This window comes from Haliaeetus albicilla, chromosome 5 (genome assembly GCF_947461875.1).
Source record: "Haliaeetus albicilla chromosome 5, bHalAlb1.1, whole genome shotgun sequence".
In the NCBI taxonomy this organism is placed as follows: Eukaryota; Metazoa; Chordata; class Aves; order Accipitriformes; family Accipitridae; genus Haliaeetus; species Haliaeetus albicilla.
In genome coordinates this window covers 45853857-45870059 of record NC_091487.1, presented here as the reverse complement: position 1 = coordinate 45870059, position 16203 = coordinate 45853857, and the positions used below count along the sequence as shown (strand labels likewise).

Genomic DNA, 16203 nt, shown 5'->3' with positions numbered 1-16203 from the left:
AATAAAAAAGACATTCCATTGCAGACAGTTTGTTTGCTGTATTTTTGATGCATTCTCTTTCAGCGGAAGTCCCTCCGCAGTGCCTCACATGCTACCAAGAAAGTCTGAATGACTCTGTGGTAACACTGAAATGTGCGCTCTTTGTGTATGAAATGATGTCCCGCTGTGTCCCTTGTTGGAAAGCCCTCTCTGTTTCCTCCACTGCCTTAACACAACCATGTATCCCTTTCTGAAGATACGTTTCATTTCCTCCAGGAACGTGCTGTCTAGCAGCCAGGAGCCTTCATCAAAGGGAATGTTTGGGTCACACCATGTATTGTGCAAGTGGCCAGGATGTAGTGTCCTTTCTTGCTGTCCACTGTGGCTTCTTGGAGACAAAGTTCATATGCAGAAACATTGATTTTTGTATTTTTTTTTTTTTTCTCTTCAAAGCCATGATTCAAATTCTACCCGTAGCACGTTGTGGACAGGAGAGGGCAGGTTGTGGCCAGCTCGTCAGGCAATGCTCTACTGTCGCCAGTAGGATGCTTCTCTAGCTCAGCAACTTTGCAAATACCATATTTTTTCCCTTTCTTTTTCTTACAGCTTCAGAAAGCATCATCTCTGTTCCCACCATCATGGAGGACGATGACCAAGAGGTGGATTCCGCTGATGAATCGGTTTCCAACGACATGATCGCTGCTACAGACGAGCCTTCCAAGATGTCTTCTGCGACGGGCCGGAGGATACGGCGGTTCAAGCAAGAGTGGCTTAAAAAGTTTTGGTTTCTGCGGTACTCCCCGACATTGAATGAAATGTGGTGCCACGTCTGTAGGCAGTATACAGTGCAATCCTCTCGGACTTCAGCCTTCATCATTGGCTCAAAGCAGTTCAAGATACACACGATAAAGCTTCACAGCCAGAGCAACCTCCACAAGAAGTGCCTGCAGCTTTACAAGCTCAGGATGCACCCAGAGAAGACAGAGGAAATGTGCCGAAATATGACCCTGCTCTTCAATACGGCGTACCACTTGGCCCTGGAGGGCAGGCCCTACTACGACTTTCGGCCTCTGGCAGAACTACTGAGAAAGTGCGAACTCAAGGTGGTGGATCAATACATGAACGAGGGAGACTGCCAAATCTTAATCCACCATATCGCCCGGGCTCTTCGAGAGGACCTGGTTGAACGCATCCGACAGTCTCCCTTCCTCAGCATCATTCTGGACGGGCAGAGCGACGACTTGCTTGCCGACACGGTTGCGGTTTATGTGCAGTACACGAGCAGCGACGGGCCTCCGGCAACCGAATTCCTCTCTCTTCAGGAACTCGGCTTTTCTACAACAGACAGTTACCTCCAAGCGTTAGACAGGGCTTTTTCGAGCCTGGGAATACGATTGCAGGATGAGAAGCCAACTATTGGCTTGGGAGTCGATGGTGCTAACGTTACCGCCAGCCTGAGAGCCAACTTGTTCATGACAATCAGAAAAACCTTGCCCTGGCTTCTCTGCCTGCCCTTTATGGTGCACAGGCCCCACTTGGAAATTTTGGATGCCATCAGTGGGAAGGAACTCCCGTGCCTGGAGGAGCTAGAAAACAATTTGAAGCAACTGCTCAGTTTCTATCGTTACTCTCCCCGACTCATGTGCGAGTTGAGGGTCACTGCTGCCACTCTGTGTGAGGAGACCGAGTTCTTGGGGGACATTCGAGCGGTGAAGTGGATCATTGGGGAGCAGAATGTGCTCAATGCTCTAATCAAGGATTACCTTGAGGTCGTGGCCCATCTCAAAGACGTCAGCGGCCAGACCCAAAGGGCGGACGCTTCTGCCATTGCCTTGGCCCTCCTGCAGTTCCTGATGGACTACCAGTCGATTAAACTCATCTACTTCCTGCTGGATGTGATTGCTGTGCTTTCACGCCTTGCCTACGTCTTCCAAGGGGAGTACCTTCTTGTGTCGCAAGTGGACGATAAAATAGAGGAGGCCATCCAGGAGATCAGCCGGCTAGCAGACTCACCCGGGGAGTACTTGCAGGAGTTTGAGGAAAACTTCCGTGAAAGCTTTAATGGCATTGCTGTGAAAAACCTACGGGTGGCCGAAGCCAAATTCCAGTCGATCAGAGAAAAGATCTGCCAGAAGACCCAGGTGATCCTAGCCCAAAGGTTCGATTCCCGTAGCCGGACATTTGTGAAGGCCTGTCAGGTGTTTGACCTTGCAGCTTGGCCCAGAAGCACGGATGAGCTCATGAGCTATGGGAAGGAGGATATGGTACAAATATTTGAACACCTGGAGACGGTCCCATCATTTTCCAGAGAGGTTTGCAGAGAGGGGTTGGACACCCGAGGGAGTCTGCTGATGGAGTGGCGAGAACTCAAGGTGGATTATTATACCAAAAACGGTTTTAAAGACTTGCTCAGTCACATTTGTAAATATAAACAGAGATTCCCCCTCTTAAATAAAATAGTTCAGATCCTCAAAGTCCTTCCCACCTCATCGGCCTGCTGTGAGAAGGGGCGCAACGCCCTGCAGAGAGTGCGCAAAAACAACCGCTCTCGGCTCACGCTGGAGCAGCTCAGTGATCTTTTGACAATTGCCGTTAACGGGCCGCCCATTGCCAACTTCGATTGCAAAAGGGCGCTAGATAGCTGGTTCGAGGAGAAGTCGGGCAATAGTTACGCACTGTCAGCCGAAATGCTGAGCAGGATGTCGTCTCTTGATCAGAAGCCGATGTTGCAGAGCATGGACCATGGCTCTGAGTTTTACCCCGATATTTAGGAAGGAATGCCTCAGATCAGAAAGCTGTTGAATAATTTTTTTAATCTATACTCTAAACTTTGGTATATTATATAAAATATATATATATATTATATATATTAAGGAAAAACCCACACTGAAAATTTAAAATTTAAGACGATGTGCGTCTGATAGAAGCTAAGCAGAATTTTAAAGATTGAGACAATGTTTAGACATTTACTGGTGTCTCCAACCATGGCAGCTGCAGTGTAGGTGGCAACATTTCATTCTTTAGAAGCATGTGCTGGGGCCATACTCTACATATTCAAACCTAATGATCTATAAGCTAGACGACGGGTCTTTGTCAGCCTCATCCTCCCGGTGGTTTCCTTTGTATGTGTGTTGTCGGTTTGTTGGGTTGGTTTTTGTGTTGTTTTGTTTTGGGGTTTGTTTGGTTGTTTTTTTCCTCACTTGGTTTTAATCTCTGCCTCTCTTTCCGTTGTTCAGTCCAGTTAATGAGCCATTTGAGCCTTTTGTTGATGACCGTCAGATTTCTGATTTCCGACAGAGCATCCCGTGCGTTTATGTTGCCCCCGGCTCTCCAGCTCCCCCCAGTTCTCTTCACTCGAGTGGGAGCTTTCTTCACTCACAGAGATTACTGGCAGGAGGGAAAGGCTGGGGGCATGATTTTGGGTTTTTCTTCTGATTTAGAAACAAATGCCTCCACTAAACTGTGATGCCCCTTTCTCAGTTCTCCCTACTTTTGGGCTGTAGAGTAATACTTGGCTTTCAGCTCCTTTTATGATAACCGTAGTACCAGTCTATCATACGTATATTATAACATGATGTCATGTGCAGACTATAAAATAGCAAAATAGAGAAGGCAGGGGGAAATTTTTGCATTTATATTTTTATATTGTAGGAGATAAAAATATATATATATACAACTATTCATTCAAAACCAGGGCTGCTGTGGAAGCTAGACAGCCAATGAGTCAAGAGCCATCTCTGGGTGGAGATTCAAAGGCTTAAAAAATTATATTCTAATTTACATTATTTATACTATGTCTTTATAATCCTAGATTGTTGTGGGTTTTTTGTTTTGTTTTGTTTTGTTTTGTTTGGTATGACTGAAAGAAAAACCTGCTGCAGTTTGGTGGCAGGAGCTATCAATGCAAGATTATCTTGGATTATATTCATGTGATGATGTTGTACAAAGGTTCACGTATTCTCTTGTGACCAAGGTAACATGTTCCACAGCACAGCAGACTGATGACAGCAGGAAGGAGGGATGCTCTGCTTCTTCCCGCAAAATATTTCTTCCTTTCTTGAAGGGATGCGGAGTCCAGCTGAAATGTGAATGGGGGACTGGCACCTTCCATCACAAAGAGATTGTTCTGTGGGCTTGGGGTTCTTCTTTGTTTTATTCTTTTAAAGTAAATGAGCTCCAGGCATTCACACAATATCACTTCAGGTTAGAAAAGCAAAAAAAAAAAAAAAATACCAAACAAAGAAAAAAAAACCACAAACAAAAAAGGTGCAAAAACTCCACAGATGCTAGTGCCTTGCCCCGCTGATGTGGCATGGACAGCACCAACCTGACCAGACCATCGTGGGAGTGAGAACCTGTTGTCCAGAAGGTGTCTGAGCCGACATGTTCTCACCTCCCGGAGGGACGAGCTTTGTGCCAAGCTGTGTTGTTTGGAAACATGATGGTGGTATCAGCAACACTGAACCTTTCCTTTCTCCTGTTACCCCCCTGCCCTTGGTCTTGGTGCTAAGATATCTCTAGAACCGTTGCTGCTAGTTGATAGCTTTTCATTTATATAAAAATATATATATATATATAATATTATTTTATTTTTTAAACTTTTTTGTTTGTTTTCAATGGAGATGTAGCATGTTTGGAACCGATCTCTCTCGGAGTCACTTTCACTGCCAGGGTTCACGCACTGTCTTCCCCACGAAAACACGCACTTCTACCTAGGTCTCGCTCACCTCCTGCTAACCCCTTTGCCCTCGGCAGAACTACACAGCCAGCGCCGGGCAGAGGCGTGCAGCCAAGCCGCTACGTACTGGCTCCGCTTTCAGACCCCACGGGAACAAGCTAGACCGGTGTCGGTCAGAGTTTTGGAAGTGGTTTTTTCCCCTCCGTCCCTATGGGACCGAGGAGGGACCGAGCCCACCCGCAGCACGAGTGGTGGCCGATCCTTGCGTCCCAACGCTCCCCCTTTTGCCGGAAAATGGGGCTCCTCGGCCAGGCGGTCCGAGGGGAGTAGAGCGGACCCCGCGAATGTCAACGGCAAGGGCTGGGCAGGTGGGGTACCCTCCGTAGCACTTAAACTCCCTGTGTCCCCTCTGCCTTACCTCGGATGATGCGCACAGCCCCCGGGCTGGATGGGGCAGGACCTGGGTGGGGGGCACCTGCGCCGGGACCACCCGCCTGCCGCCGAACCGCCGGCGGGGATGCGGGCGCCGGGCGCTTCTCCCCGCGATCCTCACGGAAACGTCGCAAAATAGGTCAGGGCGTGGCGCCGTCGCAGCGCGGGGGCATCGATATGCAACACCTAGCGAGCAAAAAAAAAAAAAAAAGGCTTTGTTCGCATTTTGTTTTTTCCTGTCTTTCCCAGTAAATGGTGTGATCAAATTGGCCCATTCGTCTAGAGGAGTAAAAATTAAACTGGAAGCCCTCCGCCAGCTGTGCAGACTTGGGCAGTTGTTGTTTGTCTGACTGCAAAATAGGGATCTCTCCACGCCGAGGTGCTCGTAGCCCTCCAGGCTGGTGAATCGGCTCCGCTCATGGTGCCGCCGAAAAGCTGACAGAGCTGCTCCCTGCCGGGGAGACGGCAGGCTCCCTCCTCGGTTAAAATTTGAGGGGATGTAAAAAGAAAACAAAAGATAAAAAAGGTAGAAAAATAGCTGCTCCGTTAGTCTCTGACCTGGAGGTGGGCAAGGTGAACGTAGGTGTTGGAGACCAGAAGTGAATTGATGCAGCGGGGGGGAATGGGCAGGTGGGGGAGAGTCTTCCTTGTCGAGATGGCACGTGGCAGCAGAAGCAAAAGTAACGAAGATAACTTGATGCTAGCTGCTGTGGCTGTCGGAGAGGCTGTAAAGACAAGTTTCCCTCCTCCCCTTTTTTTTCATCTCTTTCCTTTGCTCAACTCCGTAGCTCTTTGAGGCGGGGGGGGGGGGGGGGGGAATCACCTGCCGTTCTGTTTGCAGCGGTGAAAGCTCCTCGGCACAGGGCTCTGTCCCAGAGGCCGTCTAAGTGCCTGGCCTACGTGGAGGGAAGGGACACTTGGAGTCTCCGGACACCTTTGCAGACAGGATCGCTCCCCCAGGGCTTGTGCTGAGCCCCCCGAGAGGCCTGTTTACAACTCCTGCTCTGAGCCTCTTTACTTTTGCCTCTGGGGAGAAAATGGTGCCTTGCCTTGTCGGCAAGGTAAGAGCTGCCAGTCGCTCGTTCAGAAGCGATTCCTCTAATTTGTCACCCCTTTCCTTTGGTTCGTTCGCAAATCCCGCTCTCACCAGTGACGTCTTTCTCTGGCTGCTCTTATTCCTAATGGCAGAGCCAAATGTGCAGCGAGTGGTGTTTTTTCGCCAGGCGGCCAGCCGGCAAAGGGACGGCGCTTATTTCTTTTGCAAATAACTTTGTGCGCGGTGTGGGTAGGAAGCGTGATTCCCTGCCACGGGATGTCGTGGGTACCCACGATGAGAAGGGTCGGAGACCCCTTGCTTTGGCGATGGCTGGCCCAGCCCAGCTCCCCCAACACCAACAATTCCCCCCCCTTCGCCCCCACGTCAGAAAAGACAAACAGAGGTGCTTTGCAAGCTTTCCCTCTAGGTTCACCCACCTATCTCAGATCTCTAGCTGTTACTCCCATGGATAGTCTGTGGATGGAGACGTGACTGCCGGCATGAAGCAAGCTAGGGAGGAGGGAGAAATACCAATGCAAAGTGCCCCCGGCTTCCCAGTGCCCCGCCTGGGAGCAAATATGTGTCTGTGCCCTGTTTGCAAACCCCAGGGCCCGGCCGGTGGGGGGGTGGGCGGCAGGCATGGGGAGGGCTTGGCATGGCGCAGAGGGAAGCCTCCTTGGCTCCGAGATGGCCGCGCGTCGGGTTTGATCGCTGCCTTTCCTCCTGCGCTGGGCGAGCGAGAGGAGGTCGTTCTGAACGTGTTGCTCGCGGCATCTTGAACAGCTTTGGCTGCAAAGAGAGAACGGTTTAGTTTTTTCTCAAACGAGCTCTTTATTCTCTCCTTCCTCCCCCCCGCCACCCCACGTCTTAGCTGTGGCATCTGACTGTGAATAATGCACACTTCTCCAGACCCTCGGGTTTGTATTTCTGGCCCGTGGGCTTTTTGGTTGCCAATTTCCCCCTCCCCACTTTTTGCTCAGGCTCCGTGCCTCTTTTTACCCTGCTGGGAAGCAGAAATCCATGAAGCACATGCAGACATGTCCTTCTGCAGGGCTCGCCAGTGGCCGCAGGGGTCCGGGCCCTCCAGCCACGAGACCGAACTCAGCAGGGATAATCCTCGCAAGAGACCAAAGCTCTTCCCATACCAGCAAAAGCACGCGGGAGCCACGGGGGGTGGGGGGTGGGTTGTGAGGGGACGAGGTGGACGGGGTCCCGGTGTGTCGTCTGCCTCGGGTCTCGAGCTGACCTTGGCGATGTCCCCCGTGCTGGTCGCGCTTTTGCTGATACGGCTCCTCAGACGTGATTCAGGCTCGGTCCATCTCTTTCTCGCAGCACAAACTCAACCGGGTGGCCCGCGGGGTCTTCGGGGTCCCCCTTTCTTTCTTAATCTCATGAGGATTGCTGTTTGTTTGACCGGTGGGCAGGACAACCGAGACAGCCGGCTTGCAAATAAGCAGCAACAGCCTCTGCTTTTGCAGATTCCCCTCTCAGCCCTGTCGAAAGAGGTCTTAAAAGCAGAGAAATGGTACGTTGCTCCCCCAGCCATTGTATTCAATGCAGTAATGCCTATGCAATTCCTGTCTCCCTTGGAGACACGTATGATGTGTGTGCATGTAAGCTAGTGTATGTATACAGTACATATGCATATGGTCTATATATTGTATATACGCACATCCCAGTACATATACACACAGTACAAAAGATTAAAATCACATGCTTATATATCTATAAATAAAATCCTATATATTTATATATTTCTATGTTTTCAATAGATATAAAGATATAATATAGAGATAGACTCAACCACCCTTGTGTAAGGCTGGCCCTGTGTTCTGGCACAAGGCACGTAACACTGAAGACTTTGGACTTTGGGATAGTTTTAGCCATACACTGAGGCCTACATTTACGTGTATAGCACTCTACGGAGAGGGGCTTTGCTGTGGTTAGGGCAAGGGGTTTTTCCTTGCTGGCATGTTAACCAAGTGCTAAATAAGGTTTGTGGAGTAGGGGAATGTCTTGGTGGGGGAAAACGCTCGAGCGTCCCTGTCTTCCCCCAAGCAAGCCTCTGGCTGAGGTCCTGTGTGTTCACACTTGGACAGCTACATATCCCGCCCTCGTATGCACTTTTCTCTCTCTGCACGGATGCAGTCGGCAACTGCAGGCACCGGTGCCCCGAAAACGCGGTTTTCCGCCGTTCCGCCCGGCGTTCCTCGGCGGAGACCCCGCGCCGGCGGGCCCTCGCGCAGCGCCCGGCGAAGAGCGTGGGTTCGCTGGCGGGCATCGGTCAGCGACGCAGCCGCGGCGCTGGGCTAACGGAGAGCGAAGGCATTTCTGAGCGGAGGGAGGGTTGCCGCCACGCAGTCAGAGGTGGGCAGGGATGGCGTACGGAGCTGGAGCAGCACGAACGGGGAAGGGACGGCGCATTCGGAGCGATAAGGATGGGAGGCACGTGCAGCTCTCTCGGGTCAGGCTGGGAGCCGCTCCGCTCCCTCGGGGTCTCGCAGCCGCTCCTCGGCCAGCGAGCAGCCCGCCTGGCTGGGGGCCCCGGGTGGTTTGGTTTTTTTCCGAAGGAAAGGGAACGTGGAAGACGTGGTCGGTGGCGCGTGGGTGCCTTTGGGCCCCAACACGCGGCACGCCGACCTCGCCGGACTGAAGCACCGAAGGGTGCGGTAACCCTCTTGCCCTGCCCCGTGCAAAGAGACGCCTGTTTGTGCACGAGGGGACGGGGAGGGTCGGATCCGGGCAACGGGTCAGCCTTCCCTGAGCCCCCGCCGATGCCCGCGGGATGGACGGCTTGCCTCATCCCTCCCCGGCCGCCCGTAGGATGCCGACCCTGCTGCGGGGCGAAGCCCTCGGCTGGCACCCGGACCCGAGAGGTGCCTCCGGCCGGGCGGGCGGCGGGTCACGGCGCTGCTTCCCCGCCAGGGTCCAAGGGGGAGGCGTGGAGGTTGGGCGACCACCGCGCTCCTCGCCGTCCGTTCGAATCGTTGGCTTGGGTCGCGGGAGGAGGAGGAGGGCGAATTGTAATTCCGACGGCCGAATGACTTGTTACGCCGGTAACGGCATGAGCAGACCGCTGCGCAAGCTCCCCGCCTCCTCCCCGAGCCCTGCCGCACACCTCGGTGCCCTCTCCCAGGCCTCTCTCCTCCACACAACTGGTAATCCACCTCAGCCAAAACCCACCCGCCGGCAGCTCCCCCCCCGCTCCGCCGCAGCCCCGCGACGGCGGGGAGCTCCCCGGCACCTCGTTCCTCACGAACCTCAAGAGACGGTTCCCTCGGTCCCGGCCCCCCCCCACCCCCCCTTCGGATGCCACTGACGCTCGCGTAGGCTCGGCCCGGTGGGCTCGCCGCCCGTGACGGCGGTGCTGCCGCCCGGCGAGGGGCTCCCATGCACTGCACCTCACGTCGAATAAGCTCGCTGGGCTACGTGGGGGAACCGTGTCTCATATGCTGTAATGTCCCGAATGCTATAGGAGGGGCTACGGAGTTTTCTGCCAGTCATGGCGTCCTCATAGACTCAACCCGACTGTTGGCAAAAATGCGTTTCTACTTCCAGAAAAACGAGTTTTTTTTTGTCTCAAACCTCTCCATATCCGCATCCAAGCACAGCCCTGCTGAACTGTTTCGAGCAATTTCTCACCCACCCACCCGTCACACACACACACACACACGCGCGAAATGAGAGAAAAATATCTAGACGTCTATTACTACATATGTATTAATATGTTAATATCACTCTTTTGGAGAACATTAAAATGTTATTACTTTACAGACTATGCTTTATAGTACCTGTGTGAAAGGACCTAGGACACTGGATACGAATAGAGCTATGTTGATATATCATAGTATGTACACGAGAACCTTCCTTTTGTCATATTATCCTTGTAATGTAAAATGATTGTTAATAAAAAAACATTTAAATTTATCAAGTATGGTTGCTAATTCTTTACATCGTTCTTGGAGGTTAATGTCATTTTCCCGGGGCAATGTCATTTTCCATCTAAGCCGATGGACTCCCTCTTCCCCAGCCCACGACTGTAAGGAGCGGGTCCAGCGCTAATTTATCCGGACGGGACAACTGCAGCCCCCCGAGGTGCTGGTAGCTCTCCCTCCCACCTGACTCGCTCCCTCGCATGCTGGGCATAACTGCAGACCCTCGACGTCCTCACCTTGGTGAGCAGGTCTGGCATGTCCTGCGATGGATCTGCATCGTTTCACCACGGGCTGGGTTATACCGGTGCTGGGCCGAGGCTGGGTCGGCACCGGCACGGGTATATCGGCACGTGCCGCAGTCGGGTAGGGATGCGGAGTGGGTACCCTTGCAGCCTCCACGTTCTCTTTCTGGTTGGGTAGGGTGACAGCATCGTTGGCTTTGCTGCGGTGGGCTGTGCTTGTAACGCACATTGACAAAACCTTGTGTGCCTGCCTGGTTTAGTTTGAAGGATGGAGAGTCTTTTCCTGAGCTCTACGTGCTGCAAAGCCAGGGGAAGCTCGGCTTTTTCTAGCCTTAAAAGAAAAAGCTGGTTTAACTTTAGATTCTTCTTCTTTGACATGAAAGTTTTGGCTGAGGCTGGGTCCAATGCGGATTAACTAAAGGTGTGACTTTTAAAACAGTTCAAAGAAATAAGAGTAATTTTGTATGTGGAGGTTCTTAACATCTGCTAAATCAGCATGGGCGAGGGAGCCAGCCTCTGAAGCGAGTATAAGTGTCCGTGGATTAGCTGTGAGTTGTGTTTTCTCTCTCACTGGGCTGTGAGTTGTGTTTTCTGACCAAAGAGCTGTCAAAATTGCCTTTTTGGGCTCAGCCTGGCTGCTGCTGGAGACAGATAGACCCCACAGCGAAGCTGCAGCAGGGACCGTGGGCTGTCCTTCCTTCCCTGCAGTTCGGGTTTGCACAGGAGTACAAGCAGGGAGGACGCTGCAAAGGTTGAAGCCAGCCCTGCTACAGGGTGCCAGCCACAGCTAGAGAGAAATACAGGCAGGAAAAAACCCCCTTCCAGCTCAAACAGTTGCTTGCTCAGCTGTGAGCGTGTCTGTGTGTCGGTGGGGGGAACCAGAAAACACAGGAGGAAGCTGTGCGGCCAACTGTATGGATCCTGTATGTGGCACTGCGTACAGCCAGTGTTGATACCGAGAGCTTCTGTACGTAGAGGTGAAAGCTCTCATAAACAGGACTGGCTCTCTATTTTAACCAGGTCTGGAGGGATCTCGGTTTTCCACCTGATCCTGGGTATGGATCCCTGGGAATGGATGCCAGCAGGTAAGCCAGTGTTAGATGAAGCGGGCGAGCAGTTTAGCCCTCTAGCAAACGTTTAATGCAAAGGATGCATATGGTATCAAAAGGTTTTTGCTCCTCCTTTGAAGCTCCACTGTCATATGGATGCTAATTATAGTCTAGGACTTCAACCTGATGCCCAGCTGTGGCTGTTCTGGTTGCAAGGTGCCAGTGCTACACAGCTGGCTGGCCCTCCCGAAGGAAAGGAAATTTGGGTGGAAATTCTGGCCTCGAGGAAGGTTTGGGATGAGGGCTCTGGGCCCGGGGAAAGCATGTGTGCAGATGCATCAGTCCCCACGGGCTGTGCAGAAATTTTGGGTTCAGAGTGAATGCCCCACAATTTTAACCAGGGACAGTAGTCACAGGGGCTGGAAGCGAGAGGCAATTTCTAGACTCAGAAGTGAAAATACCCCCAAATAGTGATCCAATAGAAAAGGTTGCTGTTAGTGACTTCCTCGAAGTCATCAAGCAGTCCAAGTATTACAAACAATTTGCCATTTTCTGGCAGCTTTCACTGTAGTGACTTAAAATCGCTTATTTTTGAGCAGTAAGCAAGCCCAGCAAAATCCTAGTGGTTGTCAGGGCTTGGCTCCAACTTCACGGGCTCTGGGTTTGCTGGGCACCCGGCAGCCAGTGGTGGAAACCTCATCTCTGGGGTTTTTGCCTTTGCTAGTCAATTAGCAGCACACAAAGCAGGGCAATGCTTCGCTTTCAGCACCTCAACTGTGTGCAAAGAGTAAGAGCAGCGTGTGAAATGCATTGCTGATTTGCAATTAATTTCCTAGAAGTGGTTTTGTGCTGTGGACACTTGACTGCCGCCGTTGGCAGTGATCAGCCTCCTTGCCGATAACTTCAAACCGCAGACTTAAAAGCAAGATCCCTTCAAGCAAAGTGCACGGTCTGAGTCGGTGTCAGGAAGGGAAGCTTGCACAAATTTATCTGATCAAGGGCTAGAGGTGTCCGTCATTTTTAGGACCTCTGATCCTTATGTCAATATGAGTGAAAAGGAAATATTGAAAAATTCCTCCGTGTTGGTTGTCATAGCATTAAAGCCTGGCACACTCTTCCCCAGCTCTGTTGGTGTCCTGGACGTGCTCCACAGAGATGGCTGCTGTTAGCAGTTGGCACTAAAACCTGATTTAGCAAAAAAACCCAACGTGTTGTTTCTTCCTGGAAACAGGAGGGCTGCGGTGCCTGCGATGCCGAGGGCTTGCAGGCATAACCAGAGGGGGTTTGTGGTGCTTGCTGGGGGCTGTCTTCCCTATCCGCTTCTCCTGAGACGGGAGGGAAAACGTGGGCAGCTGAGCACATCAGTGGTTTTAAGTGGGTGCCCCCCCCAGGGGTGTTTAAATCAGAGGGCTGGAACAGGTGTCAGGACGGTGCCAGGTTGGGCTCCGCGGTGGCACGGAGCAGCGGGCGCAGGGGACCAGAGGCTGCTTCTCACGGAGCTGTTGCCACACAAGCGGAGCCACAGCTCATTTATAGGGGCTCTAAAAATATCTGAAGGATAATCAAAGGCTCCCGCAGAGCAGCATATGCGCTAACCAGACTTTTCGGCTCTCTGAAGTCCCCCGTTTGAAGTCGTTTTGATCCAAGGGGGAAAAACAAGTGCGCTGTCTGCGCTGCCGTCAGCCGCCTCGTTTCTGGGGAGGCTGGTGGTCCCTCCGGGGGTGGGAGAGCAGTTCGGAGGGGCCGGGACAGGGATGGAGTTTGCGGAGCCACGTTCCGGGCTGCCATCCCACCTCGTGATGCTCGGGAGAGCTGTCCTGGAAAACCGGGTAGTTTCAGGTCTGAGCTGTCTTCTCAGGGGCGTTTCGGAGCCCGTTCCTCACCGGGTTTATCCCACGTTCAGCGGTCACTAAGAGTTCAGGGAAGCGGAGGAACCGGCTGGAAGCCTCCAGGGCTAGCACCGGTAATGGCTGCGACACAGCTGCTGGATTAGGTGCCACTCTCTCGTGGCAGACAGAGGATTACGGCCAGTCCCGTTTTAATTTTTAAATACCGTGGGGGGGGAAAAAAGCTTCTAATAAATCCGAAGTGACAATGAACAGCAGGGTTAAGAGAAGAATGGCTCTGTGGCGGCTATTGCTGCTTTTCGATACACTGGGCTGGGAATTACTGAGTAACCCCCCACTAATCCCCCAGGAGGGAAGGATTGTCCCTGGCAAACGTACCACCCGTGTTCAACTCCCTATGCGGCAAAAATACAGCTTCTTTCCCTCCACCTCCACAGCTGACAGGCTGGTGGCAACCCTCTTTGCAAAGCTAGGAGCAACCCGCGGCCCCGGCAGATTCGCTTTGTTGTTTCTCCTTGCGCTTTAACGCTGACTGTGACGGGTGAGAGGGTGCCCCCAAACTGTCAATGAGGCAAATACTTCTCATTCCTGCCCCCAAAATCTTGTTTTCTTTTACTTTCATGGGCAGCTTTTGATCCCTATGTCTTGTTAGGAACCAGCTAATTCCAGTGATAGTATTAGGTCAGCTAAGTAGGTATTCCTCCTTACAGATGCACGGTTTACAGGGTATCATCAGCACTACCTTGAAAGTACTGAGATCAGCAAAAAGACCGACTCCAAATTCACTTCTTAGTTTTGTTTCAGAGATGGAGCCAGGACCTGGGAGGTATCTGATTCCCAGATCCTATTCCCTAACCTCCTCGCAGCTGCAGGAAAGCCTTTACAGCTTTGTTTAGCTGCCGCCTTGCTGAAAAAGCCAATAGATTTCCTATGCTTGGCCAGGACAGGACTCCATTGCTGACTGCTCCCCTTCTGATCGTACACCCAACCCTTAATGACACCCCTCAGAGGACCTTCTCTTGACTCACCCCAGTATTTTGTACCCCTGACATGAGCTGCAAGCAGAGGCGACTTACCCTAGAGTAAACGAGGCGGACACACTGTTGATACAGTTTGAAATTATTTACTTGTGGTGTTTTACATGTTGTGCTGTAACATTAGACACAATGGCGGAGCCTCATGCTCTGTTTTTGTGCTTTGCACTGTGCGAACAATATAGAGTCTTGACAACCAATACCTGGCTCTGTACAATAAACACACTGGGACACTAAAGGACCAAGTAAGCAGAAAAGCCTTCTCATGCTGGAAGGCCACGAAGCACTATTTCACTATATCCTTGAGCAATTTGATTATTACCAACAGAAGAAACAATATAAAGTGTCAAGTATTAGTATTTACTCATCATGCTTATCTTTCAGCAAATGAACCAAATACATTTTGAGACTTAGTTAAATTCTGAAACACTTAAAAAATGCTGCCAAAGCTCTGCGCTTCAATTCAGTCGAACTTCAAACTGACCTTCAAAAGAGTGCAAGAGGCATGGTCCAAGCCACCTTAGCTCCCCGCTCTTACTAAACATCATCGTGCTCAACTCAGACATCAGGAACATCTGGGCAAACCTTGGGCTGTTGTCGTGGTTTAACCCCAGCCAGCAAGTAAGCACCACGCAGCTGCTCACTCACTCCCCCCCCATCCAGTGGGATGGGGGAGAAAATCAGGAAAAGAAGTAAAACTCCTGGGTTGAGATACGAATGGTTTAATAGAACAGAAAAGAAGAAACTAATAATGATAATGATAACACTAATAAAATGCCAACAGTAGTAATAAAAGGATTGGAATGTACAAATGATGCGCAGGGCAATTGCTCACCACCCACCGACCGACACCCAGCCAGTCCCTGAGCGGCGAAATCCCTGCCCCCCCCTTCCCAGTTCCTAAACTAGATGGGACATCCCATGATATGGAATACACTGTTGGCCAGTTTGGGTCAGGTGCCCTGGCTGGGCACGAGAAGCTGAAAAATCCTTGACTCTAGTCTAAACACTACTGAGCAACAACTGAAAACATCAGTGTTATCAACATTCTTCACATACTGAACTCAAAACATAGCGCTGTACCAGCTACTAGGAAGACAGTTAACTCTATCCCAGCTGAAACCAGGACAGCTGTATTTCTAGAGCCCAAATTACAACCTCCTCCATTTCTGGAAAAAAAAAAAAAAGGGTGTCTTTGGACACTACTGCCAGATAATACTGATGACAGATGCTAGCAAAATGCAAAGTACTTTTTTTGTTCAAGGTGTTGAAAGCACAGTAATTCCTGGGAAAATAGTTGAGCCTGAAAATTTTCCCAGCCCTGTTGAAGGGAATTTTCAATTAATTTCTGATGTATTACCTTGTGCTGGTTTTGGCTGGGGTTAAACCATGACATACCTCTTTGCAAAGCAAACATGGTTCCTCTCACCATGCAAGGGTATTTGGGACAAGAAATGAGGGGAAAACTGCATTGAAAAGTGTTACCCTTACAGAAGACCAGCTGCAACCCCTGCCCCTTACAACTGGGGAAGGGGGCTGAGGGTAGCAATGAGTCCAAAACATTCCAGAAATGTGTTAGTGACTATGGATGATCTGTGCTTTTTAATCTCTTCTGCTGTAGCGCACATTGCCTAAAATCAAACTAGAGCATTTCTCTGGGAAGATCTAGCTCTGAGGGGAGGTCAAGGCAAAGCAACATATGGCTACAATCTATGTTTTAACCAAGTAACTCCTTAATATAGTCAGGAGTTATTTCCTCTGGCCTTTCAGTCCCCTCCTCTGAACAGAGGCCACAGCAGGAGACCACTCTTCCAGGCGACGCTGGATGCAATATGGGAGCTGCATTTCTCATTCTCTTGTACAGTAGTCATGCTGTTTGGTTTCTGTCACTGGACAAGGGACTGTGAATGCCTGTTCTTAAACTCGCAGCTCTCTGGCCCTTTGTGAAAAGGATTGTTCATTCTGACCAGG

General features: G+C 51.1%; 1 protein-coding gene across 5 annotated transcripts in view; it reads left to right on the top strand.

Annotated features, from left to right (window-relative positions):
* The window catches only part of PRDM11 (PR/SET domain 11), a 52170-nt gene extending 42118 nt beyond the window's left edge, over positions 1-10052 (top strand). For all 5 annotated transcript variants that reach the window (XM_069784646.1, XM_069784644.1, XM_069784643.1 and 2 more), the window contains one exon: positions 586-10052. In XM_069784646.1, the coding sequence (XP_069640747.1) occupies positions 586-2750 (2165 nt within the window). In that variant the 3' untranslated portion in view covers positions 2751-10052. The remainder of the gene's footprint in view (positions 1-585) is intronic.
* Positions 10053-16203: the final 6151 nt, after the last annotated feature.